The sequence below is a fragment of the Haliotis rufescens genome, unplaced genomic scaffold (genome assembly GCF_023055435.1).
Source record: "Haliotis rufescens isolate VD_foot unplaced genomic scaffold, xgHalRufe1.0.p SCAF_15, whole genome shotgun sequence".
Classification (NCBI taxonomy): domain Eukaryota; kingdom Metazoa; phylum Mollusca; class Gastropoda; order Lepetellida; family Haliotidae; genus Haliotis; species Haliotis rufescens.
Genome location: NW_025963835.1, coordinates 28,565,214 through 28,588,584, shown reverse-complemented (window position 1 = coordinate 28,588,584; position 23,371 = coordinate 28,565,214). Strand labels below are relative to the sequence as shown.

Here is a 23,371-nt window from a genome sequence, read left to right as displayed (position 1 = left end):
AATGTTGGGTTTCAGTTCATTCATATTTTATTTCCTGGGTGTGACATATACAGACTTCCTGATGATGACTATCACATTGAATTATTTTCTTTTTAACAAAGTCACACTTGTTGAGTGAAAAATACTGTTGTCATCATTTAGGATGTCATTTTACAGTTATTTCTTTCTATTTTTCAATGAATTAGCTTTTTATGTTCCATTGAACAATTCCCACGCATATACTTCACATTTATGTTCCAATATTTCATCCATATGAGTCAACAATCCTTAACAATACTGCTGTGTTGTTTGTTGTAGATGCCCTTTTGGCTGACCTGCAGTCCACGACACAGAACATATCCACATATCAGCATCAGATCAATCCCCCAGCGCAGGTGATCACCAACACCAATAGGGACAGCTCTGCCTCAAGCCGTGACTCCAGGAGCTCCACCCCCCCACTGCCACCCCCACCACCGGTTGAGGTCTTGGATAGTCTGCCTCCTCCGCGAGGTCATGATCAGGTGAGGACAGGATTGTATGTTGTGAATGTCAAACTTGCCGGCACCTCTTTGGATTCCGGAGTCAAAGTTACCCATGAAATTACTTGTTGATATCAGGCATGAGAATTTTTCTTGGATTCCCAGAATTCCGGGATTTTCCTCTCAGTTTCAGAATGATGTAAAATGCACTTATTTTAATCCTTGTTTTTAAGACCAACCTAGATTGGCAATGTTCCTCCCCAAACAAGTTTTTCTGTTCTCATGTCTGTGATATAATGAAAGGAGGCTAATAGAGCAGCTGTTGATACAGGGAAGCTGGTAGAGCTCCTCTTGATTAAGGCTAGTAGAGCTCCTCTTGATGAAGGGAGGCTAGTAGAGCTGTTGATGGAGGGAGGCTAGTAAAGCTCCAGTTGATGAAGGAGGCTAGTAGAGCTCCTGTTGATGAAGGGAGGCTAGTAGAGCTGTTGATGGAGGGAGGCTAGAAGAGCTCCTGTTGATGGAGGGAGGCTAGTAGAGCTGTTGATGGAGGGAGGCTAGTAAAGCTCCTGTTGATGAAGGAGGCTAGTAGAGCTACTGTTGATGAAGGGAGGCTAGTAAAGCTCCTGTTGATGGAGGCTAGTAGAGCTGTTGATGGAAGGAGGCTAGTAGAGCTGTTGATGGAAGGAGGCTAGTAGAGCTCTTGTTGATGGAAGGAGGCTAGTAAAGCTCCTGTTGATGAAGGGAGGCTAGTAAAGCTCCTGTTGATGGAGGCTAGTAGAGCTGTTGATGGAGAGAGGCTAGTAGAGCTCCTGTTGATGAAGGGAGGCTAGGAAAGCTCCTGTTGATGGAGGCTAGTAGAGCTGTTGATGGAGAGAGGCTAGTAGAGCTCCTGTTGATGAAGGGAGGCTAGTAGAGCTGCTGTTGATGAAGGGAGGTTAGTAGAGCTGCTGTTGATGAAGGGAGGCTGGTAGAGCTGTTGATGGAGAGAGGCTAGTAGAGCTCCTGTTGATGAAGGGAGGCTAGTAAAGCTCCTGTTGATGGAGGCTAGTAGAGCTGTTGATGGAGAGAGGCTAGTAGAGCTCCTGTTGATGAAGGGAGGCTAGTAAAGCTCCTGTTGATGGAGGCTAGAAGAGCTGTTGATGGAGAGAGGCTAGTAGAGCTCCTGTTGATGGAGAGAGGCTAGTAGAGCTTCTGTTGATGAAGGGAGGTTAGTAGAGCTTCTGTTGATGAAGGGAGGCTAGTAGAGCTCTTGTTGATGCAGGGAGGTTAGTTGAGCTCCTGTTGATTAGGCTGACCTGTTTTAGTCTTTTGGTGAATGAATAGCAACCATTACCTATTCTACAAGACTCCCTGTTACCTATGAATTTCTTGTTATAATCAACAAGATGGAGTTTAGATGGAAAAAAGGGATATATTGACAAAAAGATTGTACATAGGGATGGGCAAATATTAGTTTGTACTATATATAGGTATGCCTCGTGCCATTCCTTAAGAGATGACTGTATGGATTATGTGGTCAGATTATATCAATCACTGGTTTGTCTGGTCCAGATAATGATTATTTACAGGCTGGCGCGATATAGTTGGAATTTTGCTGAGTGAAGCGTTAAACAACAAACAAATAAATACGAATGTTGACTGTGGACAGCGTGTGCTGAGACTCCCTACAGCTGCCCCACTGAGTTGGGTAAGTCTAGAGCAGTGCTCAGCAAGGGGAAAGGGGAATGCTCTTTCTTGTAAACACAAAACATTGCAGGTGGGTGCTAAGTACTGAAATAGCTCCCAAACTTATCCATAAATCACGGGACCAGGAATAGCACACTGAAAACTGCCAGCGCAAGTGAATCCTAGATTTATTCTTTCTATCCCTGCGGTTCTGTTTACCCTGAAGTATGTGTTTCCCTGTGGTATTTTAATAATGTAATGCATCTAGCATCGGTGCTTCCCACAGAGCAGTATGGACTGGTGCCATGCAGAGTTATTCTGGGCACAGGATCTGATAATACCTCACGCTCTGTCTGTGGATGTATAGGGGAGTTTTATGTATGAATGTGGTCCCAGGGAGTGAATATCGTAGTAACAGTCTGTGTGATGTTCGTGATAAACAAACCCCCTGATAGTCTGGACCCAGACTGTTTAGACTGTCCACATTTAGCATCAATGAGGAACTGGAGAGTGAAACAATTATTGTTTATTGTATGAAACACATTTTTATTGGCTATCCAATTCAAATAATTTATCCAAAAAAGTTCATCTTAGAGAAAATATTATCAGAAAACAGAACTTAATATTCCCCATCTGGATCAACCCAAGAGAAAGGTTTTGCTCAACCGAAGAATATTATCTGAGTATTGAGGTGTGACTATAATTTTTTCTCAATGTCAGGTTCATGGAGGGCAGGAGTGGCCTGTTCGTCTTAGGCCCTGCAGTTCACTGTGCAGATTTATGTTTCTAGGTTTGTCAGCACCATACCCATGCTCGTGGGTTTCACCAAAGTGGTAAACCTCTGAGACCTGCATCACTTCCTCTCACTGTGATATAACTGTAATACTATTTACTCACTCAGTTAGGTGTGTGGTATATTGTATCTTAAACATGTCTCTTTCTATCCCAGTGGGGTATATGGTAGACACAGGGGTAGACTTAACAACAAATTCATATGAACCAAGCTGGACTTGTTCCTTTCAAAATTTACTGGGCCTTCTCCAAACTAACTGGCCCAAAGCTAACTGGTGGAGGCCACGACTAACTTGTCCAGGGTCTCCGAAACGTTTAGAACTCCTCACCACTGAAACATCATTTCCTGCACTCTGAGATAAAATCTAGCTTCCATTTGCCGCATTTAGTGATGATTTTATGATTAAGTAAAGATGTTGTTGTAAAGAACGTTACAAAATGTCCAGTGGTTGTGTCTTCTACTGAGATGATCTTTGAGCCAACCACTCACACAACCTCATCCCCCCTAATTATTTCTTATTGAAATTACATGATTCACGAGCAGTGTCCAGTTAAAAAAATTAAACATACACAGAGGTGAAATTTTGACTAGCCAGACAGGCCATCTACTTTTTGCAAGCCTTTTGTAATTTTAACTGGCCACGGGCCAACAGGCCAGCAGTTAAGTTGACCCCTATAGACATCCTGTAGCAGAGACTCCAAAACGTGGAGACAGTGTTACCTGGCACTTTCTAGTCACACTGTGACTGACACATTGTGAGACTAGTCTAGTAAGTCTTCTTCTGACTAAGATCTTACCGCCTCCGTGGTCTAGTGGTAGAGCGTCCGCCCGGAGAGCGGAAGGTCCGGGGTTCGATCCCTGGCCGCGTCAGACCAGAAGACGTTAAAAGATGGTACTTGTTGTTACCCTGTCTGGCGCTCTGCATTAAGGGGTTAAAGCAAGGACTGGTCAACTCGGAGTCAGTATACTGTGTCTGAGTGGGGTATTCATGTTAAACTGCGGCATGGTATCTCAGTGGGCTAGCCACACACACACACACACACACACACACACACACGTGCATGCATGCATGTCACTATATAAGTGCATAATCTTGGACGCGACATTAAACCCAATTTCACCTCACCTCACATCTTCTGACTAAGATCTACTGTAAACAAAGCTAAAATACATGTTTTGGGCTAGTAGATTCACAAGTGTGTTTGCACAGACTGCTGACAAGGGCATGATTTGTGGAGGACCATTCTTTAATGTCAAGTAGTTCATTTCCCACTGTGCAAACTACCAACTCAAATTTCATTTTGTTGTGTTCAAAATTAAGTGGCATCCTGAAGTAGCCTTGGAACCCCTGAACATGACATGTTTATCATATTATGACAAGGCCCCCTGATTTGACATATCCAGAGACAGTGAGACACATTAATAATTAAAATGTCTCACCCTAGACAGTGAGATTTGGACCGAGATCCTGGAACATGGTCTCCCTTTAAGTAGAGAACAGAGATGTATACATGACAGGGCTCAAAAGTCCATCGTATCATTTCATCTCTAATCTTTTTCCTTAAATATGACTGATAATTTTTAACCTAATACGAACTGTGCAAAATGCATGGTTGAGCGAGTTTGACTGGGCACAGATAAATGTAGATGGCGGGAAATCTGAATTATTTTGTACTGTCATGAATAATAACTGAGAACATAAAACGTTATTAGATTTAACAGGGTAAGTGAAAATAATGCAGGACGAGTACGAAGTATTATCTGCTTGCCCTGCAGGACAAGTTGGGTTTAAAAATAATTACAAGCCCTGCATGATATGGACAGTATCCCAGTTTTCAGTGTCATGATCATAATGATCAGTTTGAATAAATAGATGTTTAATAGATTCTGTATATTCATGACTATTTACTGACTGACTACTGTTGTACATAGTGTGTAGTTTTGTGTGTATAGTGCTGTGCAAAAGGAAGAGGCTTCCTGTATGACTGTTAATCTTTTATGTAAGCCAGTATCACCTTCCCATGCCAGAGTGCTGCAGACAGCTGTAATGACATCTTCAGATGGTGGTGCTGTCGATTGCAGCATGAAATGTCTTCCAGTAACCATCCTAGGTAGTGAATAATCCATGGTTCACACTCACTGTTGTCTAGGCATGCATATGATATGTCCATTGACAACAGAGGACTGTTCTTTGTTTTGTCTGGGAGACTTGAAGATGTGGATTAATAAATGTTATCATTTGATACTTGTCATTTTTTCAGAACAAATTAATTTTGACCATGAACAGATTTTTTAAATTTCTATCTCAGGCATATAGCATGTTTCAGGTTAGGTATTCAACCTGTTTCCTATAAGCCATGAATGTGACATAGTCAGATATGCAGTGGTGGGGTAGCCTCGTTAAAGCGTTTGCTCATCACGCCGAAGGTCCGTGTTCGAATCGCCACATGGTTACAATGTGTGAAGTCCATTTCTGTGATTTTGCTTGAGTATTGTTACTAACAGCATACAACCTTACTCACCTTGGCACACAGCTATACCTCTGAGTGTGGCTTTAAACAACAAACAAATGATGAACACAATACCATGGAACTATTTTTGGTTTTGATTTTAAAAACTTCCGTTTTGAAAGAAACTGACAAATGTTTGTCGTGACATCTGCAGGAAGCTGGCTTATTACCCTTGTAGAAACAGTATTTCATTAAACATTACTGAGTGTAATTGTTTCCGGTAAGCGTTCTCAGCGTGGGATAATTACTAGTGTTACATCATAGGAGGATGGGATGAGTGAAAATTCATGAGGCCCACCGTTCAGCTTCAATAGTGAGGAGATTACCAGGAAATTATTTTGAAGACATATATCAGTAAAAAACCTTGTTTGCTAATGATCATTGTAGCAAACTGTGGATGTGGTCTTGACTATGAGCCATGCCTACTTGAAAATCACTCAGCAGTGATGCTTAAAACTAAGCATCTATTCCTGCGAGCACAATTGTTTTTATGATCTAATGTACACTTCTGTAGTGACGGAGTCGATATATTAAAGCCATTCAGGGAACAATGAGTTCTACTTTTACATAAGTAACATAGGAGTCATGTTAGAGCCATGCGGGGAACAGGACAGTCATGTTAGAGCCATGTTGGGAACAGGAGAGTCATGTTAGAGCTGTGCAGGGAACAGGAGAGTCATGTTAGAGCCATGCAGGGTACAGGAGAGTCATGTCGGAGCCATGCGGGGTACAGGAGAATCATGTTAGAGCCATGCGGGGAACAGGAGAGTCATGTTAGAGCCGTGCAGGGAACAGGAGAGTCATGTTAGAGCCATGCGGAGAACAGGAGAGTCATGTTAGAGCCATGCGGGGAACAGGAGAGTCATGTTAGAGCCGTGCAGGGAACAGGAGAGTCATGTTAGAGCCATGCGGGGTACAGGAGAGTCATGTCGGAGCCATGCGGGGAACAGGAGTGTCATGTGGATCCAACTGTTAGCAACAGGTTAGGGCAACACCAGTAACATAGTCCTGAGTCATGTTGGAGCCATGAAGGTCACTGTGAGCTGATCTGCAGCCTTGGAACTTGCTGTGTTTGTGATCACCAGTGAATACACTCTGTGCTATGCTGCACTTGCTGAACGTATCATGATGGGGACATTCATGTTAAATTGAAAACACATTTGTACCATGTTGTACTATATCACCATCTTTGTTGTAAGTTTGATTTATGTTTTTAGGAAAATAAAATCCAAACATCCTAAAAGGAGTCAATTAGGTAACACTAAACATACTAAATATATTTTTTATAACAAAATATCAACAATTTTCAGCTGTTCCAATCCAATACATTCTCTCGGAAACCATAACTCTTTCTGTACCTAAACCACGAAAAATGTTTTTGTGATGTTCTTTGTGTTTTACAGGAGCCAAGATCTCAATTAGGAAACTACTATTGCTTATTTTATGTCTTTTAATTATTGAAAAAGTCTAACTTGAGTCTTCATAATCTTATACAGTGTATAAGGGTCCATGTATTCAGCATGTTCAGGCCTGGGCTCCATTCCCCTCTTGGGTCCGACCGCCTCCGTGGTCTAGTGGTAGAGCGTCCGCCCAGAGAGCGGAAGGTCCAGGGTTCGATCCCGGGCCGCGTCATACAAAAAGATGTTAAAAGATTGTACTTGTTGTTACCCTGTCTGGCGCTCGGCATTAAGGGGCTGAGTGGGGTATTCATGTTAAACTGCGGCATGTATCTCAGTGAGCTAGCACTATAAATCGGCATCAGTCCGGACTAGTACAAGCAGCCACACACACACATACACGTGCATGCACGTCGCTATATAAGTGCAATAATCTTGGACGCGACGTTAATGGGTCCATTTCTGCTGCTGCCCACTGTAAGGTTGGTTGAATATTGAGAGAAGCAGCATAAAACCACACTGAGTCACTCACATTTATGTAGTTTGATCAGAGCTCCAGATACGTTTTTGGTGTTGTTGGTATTTTACCCATGCATTTAAAATCATTGGGTATCAGTAATTCTATCTAGGTATACAAATTTCTGTAACCCACTAGTTTTACACATGTGGGTATTTAAGTTAAATATTTAACAACGCTATTCATCTAGTCCCTGCAAACTGGTGTCATGTGGGTTAGAGAGCTTTATAGGACTCACAAATACCACGACACTTCCACAAGAAAGTGTGATGGCAAATGATCATGATGTAACTGTCATCGTGGAGTTTGGCAAGGTTGACGGAATGCCTGTTTATGATTTCAAAATAAGTTGCTGATTCACTAATCGAATACGCAGGGTTACTTCACAATATTTTGATAATACGCACAAGTTTTATTTTTGTAGCGTATCTGTACTGTTCGTTGCATATTTGATACGCTTGGATTTTATTTTACTGCGTATTTCTGCATTTCTGATGCGTATTTTACGCAGATAGGCAGCTTATCTGGAGCTCTGTTGATGTTAACATGTGCCCCTGATGGCTAACAAATAACTCTCTATCACACATGTAGATTAACGCCCCTAGCATTACAGTAAGGGCTTGGGGAAAGGGACAATAATGTGGTTCTGGGGCTAATGGAGGCAGACTATCAAACATACTGTGTTCTAATTAAGTAAAGGGGTTCTTTGGTCCTTAAGGTTGTATGCATGCATACCACAGTCATGGTGCAGGATTAGATAGATATTACATTCACAAAGTGGAAATCTTTTTGCTTTACTCAATTGCCCTATCACCTGTTGTAGTGCTGTATGAAATGGATGATGGAGTGATGGAGTGGAGTGTTGACACAGGGTAACACGTGCTGAGGAGATCCATGAAGATCCGGGGTTAGAATAGGTCTTCAGCAACCCATGCTTGCCGTAAAAGGCGACTATGCTTGTCGTAGGAGGCAACTAAAAGGATAGGGTGGTCAGGCGCGCTGACTTGGTTGATGCATGTCATCGATCCAAATTGCGTGGATCAGTGCTTATGATACCAATCACTGTATTGTCTGGTCCAGACTCGATTATTATTACAGACCGCCATCATATATCTAGAATATTGCGGAGTGCAGCGTAAAACAACAAACCAACCAACCATCATGTTGAGGAAGTAATCAGAGAAGACTAAGGCTTGTCACCACCCTTTCTCAAGTATGTCAGTGGGGACAAGAACAGCCACTCCATATTTATTAGACTAACGCTTAATCAATGAAAACATGTCTTAAAAATGATTATATTTTTTTTCTTAGAAAGAACCTTTCCTCTTCTGCTGTTTTCATATCAAACAAACTAGACTTGGTTAGTTTGATCTAGACTTGCCAAGGCTGTCAGTAAAAAAAAGATACCTAAAAAATATAAATTCCACAGTCATGGCGCAGGAATACATATTCATATGTAACTATATTCTCCTATGGCCTTTGTTATGCATGGACTGACTGACCTACACAATATCCAATGTAGAGGAGACTTTAACACAGTATACTAGTGTGTAAAGCATGTTGAAGCATAAGATTAACTTAAGCATCTTTCTTTTTAATGGGACCATGTGATGGGATGGGATGGGATGGGATGGGATGGGATGGGATGGGATGGGATGGGATGGGAATAGTACATTGATGCATCATGATACACACTATAGTGTCATCGTCCATTTGGGGTTGGAAGTGATCCCCAGCAACTGTTGCTAATAAGAGGTGACTGGTTAGATCATGATGGGGGGACAGATAAAGTGGGTTAATTGTGTCATTGTACCTCGGGGGTATGAAAAGTTGGTCAAAGTATCAATCACTGGTTTGTCTAGTCCATACTTGATTTGTTTACAGGGTTCTGCCATATAACTGGAGTATTGGGGAGTGAAGCCCCGAGGGTATGATAAGTTGGTCAGAATATCAATCACTGGTTTGTCTGGTCCATACTTGATTTGTTTACAGGGTTCTGCCATATAACTGGAGTATTGGGGAGTGAAGCCCCGAGGGTATGAGAAGTTGGTCAGAATATCAATCACTGGTTTGTCTGGTCCATACTTGATTTGTTTACAGGGTTCTGCCATATAACTGGAGTATTGGGGAGTGAAGCCCCGAGGGTATGAGAAGTTGGTCAGAATATCAATCACTGGTTTGTCTGGTCCATACTTGATTTGTTTACAGGGTTCTGCCATATAACTGGAATATTGGGGAGTGAAGCCCCGAGGGTATGAGAAGTTGGTCTGAATATCAATCACTGGTTTGTCTGGTCCATACTTGATTTGTTTACAGGGTTCTGCCATATAACTGGAGTATTGGGGAGTGAAGCCCCGAGGGTATGAGAAGTTGGTCAGAATATCAATCACTGGTTTGTCTGGTCCATACTTGATTTGTTTACAGGGTTCTGCCATATAACTGAAGTATTGGGGAGTGAAGCCCCGAGGGTATGAGAAGTTGGTCAGAATATCAATCACTGGTTTGTCTGGTCCATACTTGATTTGTTTACAGGGTTCTGCCATATAACTGGAGTATTTGGGAGTGAAACATAAAACAACAAACAAACATCAGCCACCATTTTGAAATGAGCTGTAAATCTAGTCGAGTCTTAAATCCCCTGCTAACAGGAACCCGTGAAGATCTCGGGGTAGACAATAGGTCTTTAGCAACCCATGCTTGCTGTACAAGGTGACTATAGTTGTTGTAAGAGGCAATCAATGGGAGCTGGTGCTTAGGCTTGCTGACTTGGTTGATCTATGTCATTGTATTCCAATTGTGTAGATCGATGCTCATGATGTCAATCACTGGATTGTCTGGTCCAAACTCTAATATTTTGCAGACTGCCATCATATAGTTGGAATATTGCTGAGTGAGGCATTAAACAACAAACAAACAAACAAACAAACAAGCAAACAGGAGTTACGTACTGGAGTAGTCAGTATATTGAGGTTCTGAATCCAGGAAGTGCGAGATCAGTATTGGATGAATGTTATCCAATTGGTTTATATCAGTCATATTTTGTTAACCTTGGAGGGTACCCCCTAATCCAGCTATTGATGACACTGGAAGATGCAGTGTTTCAACCCTCCAGAATGTGTGATTACCCTTCTCTTCTTGCAGCCAATCTACGAGCCCCAGAATTTTCGTATGAGAGAGACGACCCCTACATCGGACACATCACAGAGCTCCGACTTGGCTTCGATCCCAGACAAGGGGAGACAACAGCAAGGAATGTCACAGCTCAGCTCCAACCTGTCCGAGCTGGACCAGCTCCTGCAGGACCTCAACTCGGCTCAGTTCCTGTCTGAGGTCGAGAAGAAGTCCACTGGCGGTGAGAGCACATATCTTGTTTTTTACCCCCCATGAGATTCTGAGTTAGGGTTAGTCTCCAGCAACCCATGCTGGCCGTAAGAGGCGATAAAGTGGCCGGCTGGTTAGACCCAGTAGCTTGGGTCACAGCGTGTCATCCTAACCTTGCAGTGTTTACAAGATCAGTCAATAGATTTGATTATTTACAGGTTGCCATCATACAGCTGTGATATTTCTGAGTGTGCCATTAATCACACACGCACAGACACACACAAAAACACACACATGCTTCAAACAGTTGAAGTTGTCAGGAGTCAACAACATAGAGAGCATAAAACACTTTCGATCCAAGACCACCTGGGCCACTATCCTTGAGATGATAACACTGTCATATGAATAGATATGCAAAAGAACCCTTTCCATAATCATAAAAAAAATCTCTGCTAAAGTAAGAGTCCAATGTATGATTCTGAATATTTCATAAACATGAGGGGCGGCCGAGTAGCCTAGTAGCTGAAGCTGATGTTTGCAAAAAGGTGTCCTGTCCTGGTGCCTCCAATCACAAACACATGCAAAGGCAATGCAAGTGTCCTGAAAAAAACACGGGAACATAGGGTACAAATCAAAATGGGGACCTAAACAGCTACATACTGCCACATACATACAGCTACATGGTGTATGCAGGAGTATTCAGGCACTTGTAGCCAACAGGCAGTAAAGTAGAGCACGGGTTGTTTACAGGAAGTTAGTAATTACAGCATGCTCCATTATGTAAATGTGTGTGAGGTGTCAATAAGAGCACATACACCATGCTAGAATTATGCATGAGGCACTGTATCACTGATGTTGCAGAGTTGATTATTCTCTGTCCAGAGGGAAAACACAATGATAATGATGATAATAATAGTAATAGGCTACTATAGTGCAAGACTTTCAGACCATGTCCTCTCAAAGTGCAGGCCATTATCCTAGTCGCTGGATCATTGTGCATTCCAAATTAATTCTCAACTCCTTGGGGAGTATACAACCCAAGTCGCTAGAATGTGTGCATTTACATTACCATTTCAACCTACAGGGAACTCATTAACTGCTAGCCGTCATATAGCTGGAATATTGCTGAGTGCAGCGTTAAACAACAAACAAACAAACAAACAAACATTAACTGCTTGACGAACAGAGGCAAATTTGAACCCATAACACTTGCCTGTGGAGACATCTGTTAGCTGTTGCTTCATGTTGGGCTAAAGTTTATCACATTACTTAACACAAACAATACATGGTTAAAGGGAGATCAACCCAAACATATTCAGTAGGCTTTTGTCAAAATTGAGAATTCTTTTCATATATTCACAAAATAGCATCTTGACCATATATTTTGATAGTATATTGAATGCCTTCCTTATGTTTACACATAGACCCTCTTGTATCGATATATGATCTGGCATAAAATCTTCCCTCAAGGTAACAGCTACATACTCCCGCTGGTTAACAACTATATTCCCCCTCTGGTTAGAGCCTAGTCCTGGACCATGACTTCAGAATATATGTATTTTATGAAAACAACACTAATCTAGATTTATGTAAAAGCTGGTCTATCCACCTATAATCAGCATCAGGAATTTTTATTTATTATTTTTGAGGAGACAAATGTATTGTGTAATAAATGATTTCATAGATAATATGTTAGTCTAGTTCCCGCCATTTTGCCCCACAGCCATATTACCAACTGGTTAACAGCCATGTTCCCCCACTGGTTAACAGCCATATTGCCCCACTGGTTAACAGCCATATTCCCCCACTGGTTAACAGCCACATTCCCCAACCCGTTAACATCCATATTCCCATACTTGTTAACATCCATATTCCCCAACTGGTTAACAGCCATATTGCCCCACTGGTTAACAGCAATATTCCCCAACTGGTTAACAGCAATATTCCCCAACTGGTTAACAGCAATATTCCCCAACTGGTTGACAACCTTATTACCCAACCAGTCAACAGCCATGTAACCCAACTGGTCAACAGCCATATCCTTAAACCAGTTAACAGCCATATTCCCCTACTGGTTACCAACCATATCCTCCAACTGCTTAACAGCCATATTCCCCCACTGGTGAACAGCAATATACCCCAACCGGTTAACATCTATATTCCCAAACTTGTTAACACCCATATTCCCCACTGGTTAATACCCATATTCCCCACTGGTTAATACCCATATTCCCCACTGGTTAACAGCCATATTCCCCAACCAGTTAACAACAATATTCCCCCACTGGTGAACAGCCATATTTCCCAACCTGTTAACATCCATATTCCCCCACTGGTTAATAGCCATATTCCCATACTGGTAAACAGCCATATTCCCCCATTGGTTAACAGCCATATTCCCCCACAGGTGAACAGCCATGTTCCCCCACTGGTTAACAGCCATATTGCCCCACTGGTTAACAGCCATATTCCCCAGACAGTTAACAGCCATATTCCAATACTTGTTAACAGCCATATTCCCCACTGATTAACAGCCATATTCCCCACTGGTTAACAGCCATATTCCCCCACTGGTTAACAGCCATATTCCCCCACTGGTATATGCTATCCCCCTCCCACCAGGGGTTACAGCAGTGTTACACAGGTTAGGGGCATATGCCCTTGATTATGACCATGCTACACAGATAAGACAGACAGTAGATAACCAGTAGTCAACACTGAGCCTGGCTTCTATCTTGCCAGGCTGCCAGGTTCTGGGCCACAGATGCCTTCAGCATGACTCAGGTTACACCAGAATCAGCTTACATCAGCCCAAATTAAACCAGGAACCGAGGAGAAGTTTCATCTCTGCACTTTGTGTGAAGGTGTCCGTCTTATGGTTGAACAATCTCTGTGTACATGTGTTAGTTTCCAGAATTGTAGCCGTGATTTATCTGTAGGGGCTTATATCTGGCCCCATGTCTGTAGCAAATGACTGTAAAATTTCCAAATTCCTCGGAATTTATTTTTATAAGAACTTTTAAAAAGTTTAATGTTGATCAGTATCAAGATATTTTTTTTCAATTTGACTGCCAAAGGCACTTTGTTTCAATTTTTGGATAAATTCCTGTGTACATGGTGTAGAGTGTTCAAAGTTGAACTTTAAATAGACCTATACCAGGTAATTGTAGCACATGATTGAGCAATTATGTCCCAAAATACCAATAATATGAGTTCAACCACAATGTCTGTGCCACTTTCCAGTGGTCGTAGAATTGCCTGATTACCATCCTGGTCTTTGAGCATTATTCCTGTGAGTACAGGTTTGACCAAACCTCTCTGACCTGCATCACTGTGAACTTTCCTTCAGCTGACAGGCCTTGATAAACTGAAATACAGCTCAAAGCAGCTTTCAGCCTAATCTCTATAAAGTTCAATAGAAAATGTGATAAGAAGACTGTTTCTTTTACATGTATTTTTTTTTAACATACATACTGTGACCTTTGTCATCTTTGTGATCTTTGTTATATTACGGAACTGATCAGTCTTTAGCAGAGAGTTGCACCTGGTGCTAGTATATATGTACACCTGGTACAGGTATATGTTGCACCTGGTACAGGTATATGTTGCACCAGGTACAGGTATATGTTGCACCTGTACTGACGTCACATGTTGCACCTGGTATGGGTATATGTTACACCTATTGCTGGTATATGTATACCAAGTACAGGTATATGTTGCACCTGGTACAGGTATATTTTGCACCTGGTACAGGTACATTGTGCACCTGGTACAGGTATATGTTGCACCTATTGCTGGTATATGTATACCTAGTACAGGTATATGTTGCACCTGTTGCTGGTATATGTATACCTAGTACAGGTATATGTTGCACCTATTGCTGGTATATGTATACCTAGTACAGGTATATGTTGCACCTGTTGCTGGTATATGTTGCACCTGTACTGACATGTTGCACCGGGTACAGGTACATTGTGCACCTGGTACAGGTATATGTTACACCTATTGCTGGTATATGTATACCTAGTACAGGTATATGTTGCACCTGGTACAGGTATATGTTTGCACCTGTATTGCCATGTTGCACCTAGTACAGGTATATGTTACACCTATTGCTGGTATATGTATACCCAGTACAGGCATATGTTGCACCTGTTGATGGTATATGTATACCTAGTACAGGTATATGTTGCACCTGTTGATGGTATATGTATACCTAGTACAGGCATATGTTGCACCTGTTGCTGGTATATGTTGCACCTGTACTGACATGTTGCACCGGGTACAGGTATATGTTACACCTATTGCTGGTATATGTATACCTAGTACAGGCATATGTTGCACCTGTTGATGGTATATGTATACCTAGTACAGGTATATGTTGCACCTGTTGCTGGTATATGTTGCACCTGTACTGACATGTTGCACCGGGTACACGTACATTGTGCACCTGGTACAGGTATATGTTACACCTATTGCTGGTATATGTATACCTAGTACAGGTATATGTTGCACCTGGTACAGGTATATGTTTGCACCTGTACTGACATGTTGCACCTGATACAGGTATATGTTACACCTATTGCTGGTATATGTATACCCAGTACAGGTATATGTTTTACCTCGTACAGGTATATGTTGCACCAGGTACAGGTATATGCTAATTTGTTTTTCCTGCCCAGGTTATTAGTTTGTTTATGTGTACTTGGAGAGATAGCAAGTTTCTAAAACCAGACTCTCAAATTAGAAACTCTATATTTATACTAGCAGATATAGAAGATAACACATTCAGATATCTACCAACTGACCTAAAGGAACTGCATTAGAGATGGAAAGAAATAAACATGTTTTTAAAATAGATCAAGCTTTTGCAGATGTGTTTCATGAATTTCAAACTGAAGTTAGAAGCATGGTGTGATCACTGACACTTGCCCTGCCGACATTCCACAAGTACTTTACAACACACAGATAGCTCACAGAGGAGCTGCTGCTAAAGATAAATTAGAAACCAAAAATAACCACTTCCTCTGAAAGCCAGATTCTTGGTTGAAAATTAAAAGAGTTTTTGTGAATTTGGCATGGAGGGATCCCAGATGCAGCATATCGTAATGATAAAACTCTGTTTATATCACTTAAAGAAAAGTGAGCCAACATGATGGGTGACCCCTACGGAAATAACCCCTCCTCATCTCATACTTCATGTCCAGATCCCAGATAAGCATAATTAGGAGCCGAGAGCATCCTCAGATTCATGGCTATTTTATTTTATCACAGGAAAAGAGCCAATCGTGAATGGAACAGGGCGGGCACCTCCCCCAGTAGCTCCCAAACCTTCTCGCCCCTCCGAGCGAGCAACAGTCGAGTCTTTGCTGGATGAGTTGGAAGTGTCTGTCCCATCCCCTCACGGGTAAGTCCACAAAGGGATTTAAACCTTACATTACAGGTTACAAAGTCAGTTCCTTCTGTGATCAGATGCTTATCTTTGAGGAAACTGTACTTGGGTTTTGGGTCCTTTTCAAGTACATTTCATAAAACAGTTTGTGACAGAAGTTGATTGAATGATGAAACGTCTCATGTTGTGTGTAGGGACAAGATTATGCCTAAAGTATTATGGATATATGTTATTGTGAGACTTTTTTTTCATCCAAATTAAACCTTTAAGTGAACTCATATGTAGTTGGATTCAACCTATGTAAGATTGATCAAGAAGTCTTTTTATGTCTTAAATGTACAAATGTGAAATTATGTGTTTGGTGTCGTTTTTCAGAGCTGGTAACGACCTAGGTCACTACTCTGGCCCCTCCTCCCCCCATGGGCAAGTAAGAGGAGGTCCCCCTGCTCCTAACGGCCACCCTGGAAATGCTCCCCCCACCCCTGGGGCATCTACAGCTACCAAGGAGCTGGATGATCTTATGGCATCATTGTCTGAGTTTAAAGTAAGATCTTTGTTCTGTGTTTTCTGATTTAGAGCCCATGCCACTCAACCAGTGGTAACTTTTAGACAACCTGATAAGTTATCTTTTTTCAATTATTAATATCGCTATGTTCATCTCAAGCTTGCTCCATTTTCTGATGGGTTTCCAGCTCTCCGTGAAGCGAAAGTTTTAGATAGATGAAACTCAACTTTGATGCCATGAAGGAAGGATCTCCTCTTTGACTGTACTTTGATGTTTTAGTTAATCTCTTCTGGATTTGATTTTATTAGCAAGAGAGCAGCTTTTCTAGATAAGAGAGTCATCTTGTGTACAGCCAGCAAGTTTTTGTTCCCAGGAGTCAGTCCATTAGTCAGCAGGTGCTTGTTCCTCTAGTGTACATGGAGTCAGTGCATTAGTCAGCAGGTGCTTGTTCCTCTAGTGTGCATGGAGTCAGCCAATTAGACTGCAGGTGCTTGTTCTTCTTATGTGTACATGGAGTCAGCCCATTAGTCAGCAGGTACTTGTTCCTCTAGTGTACATGGAGTCAGCCCATTAGTCAGCAGGTACTTGTTCCTCTAGTGTACATGGAGTCAGCCCATTAGTCAGCAGGTGCTTGTTCCTCTACTGTACATGGAGTCAGCCCATTAGTCAGCAGGTACTTGTTCCTCTAGTGTACATGGAGTCAGCCCATTAGTCAGCAGGTGCTTGTTTTTCTGCTGTTCAGGTTCTTTAGTTAACAGATAGGTTCAACCCATTAGGCCAAACAGTTCATTTTGGACTTGATTATGCCACTTGACTACATTTTATGACAAAGCAGCTTGGTCCTAGCCTCTGACTACTGGACTAGTGGCTGTGTCCAAACTTTAATGAATGTATCTCATGATCCAAGATGTTACAGTTATTGGTGATGGAAATTCGCATTCGCCCACTAGCCTGAGTTAGTGCATCTAATGTTAACTTTTTACTGGGTGTCCTTGTGTATCACTTGTGTATCACCAATTAACATGTCGAATTTCAAGTCAAGTGGGTAAAGCGTTCACTCGTCATGCCTAAGTCCTAGGTTCAATACCCCAAGTGGATACAAAATATTTGCTGGAATATTGCTAAAAAATCATTCACTCGATTGAATTTCTACCACTGGTAATGTCAGAATAGAAAGGTGTTCCAGCTACAAACAATCACTTATTTGTAAGAATGTAACCTTTGAGTGTCAGATAGGGATTTTTTTAGGAAATGGCCTGTGCACATTTCTGCCTTTTTGTGCCAGTATCATTCTTCAAGAGGACAACCAGACTGGGATGTAATGGACCAGATTTGCACCTATTTTTGGTCAGTTTTATCACATGGTCTTCCCCGTTATCCCATTGAGACTGTTTACTGAGCAGGTTACTATAGCTTTAAAATATTTCTAGACTTGATCATTGTGATATTGTCTGAAATCATCTGCCCGGATTACTAAGATAATGTTGCTAATTCTTTATATGCACATGAACTATGTGGTTCAAAGTTTGGTGCTTCTGCACCAAAACTGGGTTGGTGTTTAAAAGGCTGCAAATGATATATTTAATCCCAGACAGGTTATTCTTTCTGTAGATCATGCCAGTGATTCAAGGACTTTAAACTCGACACATATTATCCATGTTGGCTGTTGAAAAGATTTTTAGAATATTTTAAAGTAAGAAATGTATTTTCAATGTTAAATTTTGTGTTTTCACAGCTTCAGAACAAGCCTCAACAAGCCAGTGTAGAACCAGCATACGCCAAACCGAACAAAGGTACAGGACGTCAGGTGACACCGACGAGTCCAATGAACCCAAGTATTCCCTCACCAAACCAGTTGGAGACCATGCTTGGAGACTTGCAGTCTGACATGAACAAACAGGGGGTCAGCACCAAGACTAAGGGTGTGTGTGCTGCCTGCAATCAACCCGTCGTGGGCCAGGTGAGCTAATACAGAAGACATGGGGGTTTAACAAATGGGTCAGCACCAAGACTAAGGGTGTGTGTGCTGCCTGCAACTGACCCACCGTGGGCCAGGTGAGCTATTGCAGCAAACTGGGTAAAATTGACACCAGGATTAATACCAGAACAATGGGATCTGTTGAGGTCTTTGACTCGTGGAACTTATGGAAATGGAAAATAGTTGAGTAGGTAATTACAACAGCTACCACAAAAGTAGGTGAAATAATTGATGCAATGACTAAGCAATCCTTTCTCACAAAAACAAGAAGCCATCTACCCGACACTACATTAATGTAGTGGAACATTCAGATTGGTTCTCTTGCTTACTGCTGGGTTAGAAATGGTCCTCAGAAACCTATGCTTGTCGTACAAGCGACTTAATGGATCAGGTGGTAGGGCTCAGTGACTTAATTGATAGTGGGTGATCGTATCTATAGTGTGGGGGCATGGGTGGCCCAGTCGTCTAAGGCGCCGCGATTCACTGTGCAGAGTTGCGTCCCTTTGGGACGCCAGAAACCTATGATTGTGGGTTTGAATCCCGGTTCGCCCAGATTATGTTTCTAGGTTTGTCAGCACCATACCCGTGCTCATGGGTTTCACCGAAGTGGTAAACATCTAAGACCTGCATCACTTCGGGCTTTCCTCCCACATTAAGCTGACACACCGTGATATAACTGGAATACTGTTAAAAGCGGCGTTAAACCCAACTCACTCACTCGTATCTATTGTTGATATCAATCACTGGTTTGTCTCCTCCTGGCTCAAATATTTACAGGCTGCCATCATGTAGCTGGAACATTGCTGAATAGCATGTTAAATAAACCAAACAACAAACTGACCGACCAGTAGATGTATAGTATATATGATTTGTGAAACTTGTGATTCTGTGCAACTCAAAAGAACTTAAGGTCCACATAATTCTTTCATATTACTATTGTTAATCTGTCAAGAAAGAATCGGGTAGTCCATAAGTTATTTTTAGTCGTATGATTATAAGAGATCATTAGTTACTAGTCTAACTGCTAGGGAAGCTTGCTGATTGTGGCCATATGATGATGTTATTGGGTACATCTGCAGGTGATCACAGCTCTGGGGAAGATCTGGCATCTGGAGCACTTCACCTGCAGCCACTGTAATGAAACACTCGGGACAAAGAACTTCTACGAGCGTGACAATCAGGCCTTCTGTGAGAGAGACTACCACGAACTATTTGCACCACGATGTGGCTACTGCAGTGGACCCATCGTAGATGTAAGTATACGTACACACTTACGCATAGACTGTGTACATATCGTAGATGTAAGGATACATACACACTTACGCATAGACTGTGTACACATCGTAGATGTAAGTATACATACGCACTTACGCATAGACTGAACACATCGTAGATGCAAGTATACATACACACTTTCACATAGACTGTGAACACATCGTAGATGTAAGTATACATACACACTTACAGACAGTGAACACATCGTAGATGTAAGTAAACGTACACACATACACATAGACTGTGAACACATCGTAGATTTAGGTACGTACACACACACTAACAAAGGTTTCAGGTGGGATCTGTTTCAGTAAGATTGGTTCAGATTACCTCACTGCTGATATTAGGAAACAAAGGATAAGATTGTGTGCATAATTAGTTTCCACATTTCTGAACAGACAGATGGGACTACTTTCACGCAAACCTGCTTGCTGACAGCCACAGAGAGATGGAATCAGACAGGCTGTTGTTGATGTCTTCTAGGAAGAACTAAGTAGTTAATTATCTATGACATGTTTTCCCACAAAGCCTTGGATTCCTGCTTTGTTTCAGAAATGTATCACAGCTCTGGGTAAGACCTGGCATCCAGAACATTTCTTCTGCACAAAGTGTGGCCGCCCGTTTGGGGAGGAGGGATTTCATGAAAAGGACGGAAAAGCATATTGCAGGTATGTATTTGGTGACCAATGACGGATTGTAGATGGATGTATTGTAGAAGGGTCTGTTTGTTGACCAAGGATGGATTGTAGAGGGGTCTGTTTGTGGACCAAGGATGGATTGTAGAGGGGTCTGTTTGTTGACCAAGGGTGGATTGTAGAGGGGTCTGTTTGTTGACCAAGGATGGATTGTAGAGGGGTCTGTTTGTTGACCAAGGATGGATTGTAGAGGGTTCTATTTGTTGACCAAGGATGGATTGTAGAGGGTTCTATTTGTTGACCAAGGATGGATTGTAGAGGGGTCTGTTTGTGGACCAAGGATGGATTGTAGAGGGGTCTGTTTGTTGACTTAGGATGGATTGTAGAGGGTTCTATTTGCTGAACAAAAATGGATTGTAGAGGGGTCTGTTTGTTGACCAAGGATGGATTGTAGAGGGTTCTATTTGTTGACCAAGGATGGATTGTAGAGGTGTCTGTTTGTGGACCAAGGATGGATTGTACAGGGTTCTATTTGTTGACCAAGGATGGATTGTAGAGGGGTCTGTTTGTGGACCAAGGATGGATTGTAGAGGGGACTGTTTGTTGACCAAGGATGGATTGTAGAGGGGTCTGTTTGTGGACCAAGGATGGATTGTAGAGGGGTCTGTTTGTTGACTTAGGATGGATTGTAGAGGGTTCTATTTGCTGACCAAAAATTGATTGTAGAGGGGTCTGTTTGTTGACCAAGGATGGATTGTAGAGGGTTCTATTTGTTGACCAAGGATGGATTGTAGAGGGTTCTATTTGTTGACCAAGGATGGATTGTAGAGGGGTCTATTTGTTGACCAAGGATGGATTGTAGATGGGTCTGTTTGTTGACCAAGGGTGGATTGTAGAGGGGTCTGTTTGTTGACTGAGGATGGATTGTAGCATGCGATTTTACCCCCTGCAGGGGGTCGGTGCTCTCTCCATCGTTGCCTTCTGGTGCCATGCCTTCTAGTGCCATGAAAGCTAGGAGAGGATCATGGGGCCATAGGGCTGATCGGGCCCAGGTGTCATGGGTTATTGCACATGCTTTCAGTCACTGGATTATCTGGTTCAGACTTCAGAATATCTGCAGACCACTGTTGTAGAGCAGGGATTTATGCAAGATTCCAAACCAAAGCATCCCCGCAGGCAAATTGGGAAAATATCATTATTTTGTTCAAAATTGGAATTATTTTTTTCAGTTTTTATTTTCTTGAATTCAGTTGGATTTTAACATTGTATTCAATGAAATGATATAAAACTAAGCAGTATAAATACCTTTATTCCTCTGTTTATTGGTTCTGTTATCAGTGAAATACAAAGCCAGAAAATTAGTTATTAGTTATATATATTAACATGAATTAAGAAAAGTTTATTTCCAACAAGGGAAATTTTACTGACTTTTTCTGCAGACATGGGGCTAAATATCTGCTTCTGAGCAGGTCTACATAAATGTCTGTTGCTGTGGTGTTAAACAACATATGCTTAGAAACAACTGATTAGAATATCCTTGTACTGCTATCACAAACTAATGCTTGGGCTATTTTGTGCCCAGGGATGACTACTATGAGATGTTTGCTCCGAAGTGTGGCGGTTGCTGCAACCCCATCATGGACAACTACATCACCGCGCTGAACCGCCACTGGCATCCCGAGTGCTTCGTCTGCTGGGTAAGATCGTAGTATTCACTGTCTCTATGCAACATTATCTTTGAACATTGTGACAGCCTTGACGTCACTCACTATGATCTGTCGCAGTAGTCCACATGTTCTGTGACACCACATAGTAGTTTGTGTGATGTTGTTTGAACAATAGGGGCAGTGGGTAGCCTAGTGCTCAACACATTTGGTTGCTGAAGGTCTGGGTTGGATTCCTCACATGGGTACAACGTGTGAAGCCCATTTGGTTCCCACCATGATACCGTATTCAACGTAATAAGCGCCCACGGCGATATTTGCTGATATATTGGCTAGTGAACAATCCCAATTGGCACCCCTTCGGATTGATCAATGTACACAAAACTTATATTTTCGCGTATAATCAGTGTTCAAAATACCTGCCTGCCCGACCGTCCGAGACGGGTTGATTTCAACTCGGGCTGCCAGATTTTCAAATCCCCCTGCCCGACGGTCGGGTTATATTTCATATGTGAAAATATTCTAAATATTTCCTGATGATAAGCATTAATTCACATGTAAAGATGAATGATAAAATGTAACCCAAAAGAAACCCCGTTAGCTTATCCTGAGAAACATATGATTATAGTGGGCAGGCAGGTTTTGGTCAGGGCTGGCAAGTATTTCAGCTAGCCAGTCCTGTGGTCTGGCTGAAATTTTTGGGAGTTTCATACCCTGGTATAATACGCACTGGTGTGTTATATGCACCCTTAATTATGGGCAATTAAATTCTGGAAAAATATATCTGTCAGACATAAACATTTCAGGCTGTCAGCATATACCATGAAATTTATCTTTCAACTCTGTTTTTTTTCACCAAAATAATATTCTGATAAGAGCCCCCTATTTCTAATTTTGGGAATTATGTCGAATACGGTATTACTGGAATGTTCCAAAATGCGGAATAAAAGCATACTCAATCAAGGCACTCACTAATTGATCAATATCCCTGAAATTTTATCAGATCTCCTGTTTTAGTGCATATCTTTATAATTACTTTCATAAGAATCAGTTAATGTTCAATCAAGAACAGGGGCATTGGGGTAGCCCAGTGGTTAAAGTGATCGCTTTTCACTCCAAAGACCCAGGTTAGATTCCCCACATGGGTACAATGTGTGAAGCCCATTTCTGGTGTCCCCTGTCGTGATAATGCTGGAATATTGCTAAAAGAGGTGTAAGACCATACTCACTCACTCAATTATGAAAAAATATCCACGAC

At 41.9% G+C, this 23,371-nt stretch overlaps 1 protein-coding gene across 3 annotated transcripts in view; it reads left to right on the top strand.

Moving 5' to 3' along the window:
• The window catches only part of LOC124140235 (paxillin-like), a 72,151-nt gene that overhangs the window by 42,811 nt on the left and 5,969 nt on the right, over positions 1–23,371 (top strand). For all 3 annotated transcript variants that reach the window (XM_046507684.2, XM_046507687.2, XM_046507686.2), the window contains exons 2-9: positions 298–503; positions 10,485–10,695; positions 15,939–16,071; positions 16,432–16,600; positions 18,297–18,521; positions 19,619–19,792; positions 20,367–20,482; positions 22,032–22,146. In XM_046507684.2, coding sequence (XP_046363640.1) covers positions 298–503; positions 10,485–10,695; positions 15,939–16,071; positions 16,432–16,600; positions 18,297–18,521; positions 19,619–19,792; positions 20,367–20,482; positions 22,032–22,146 — 1,349 coding nt within the window. The remainder of the gene's footprint in view (positions 1–297; positions 504–10,484; positions 10,696–15,938; positions 16,072–16,431; positions 16,601–18,296; positions 18,522–19,618; positions 19,793–20,366; positions 20,483–22,031; positions 22,147–23,371) is intronic.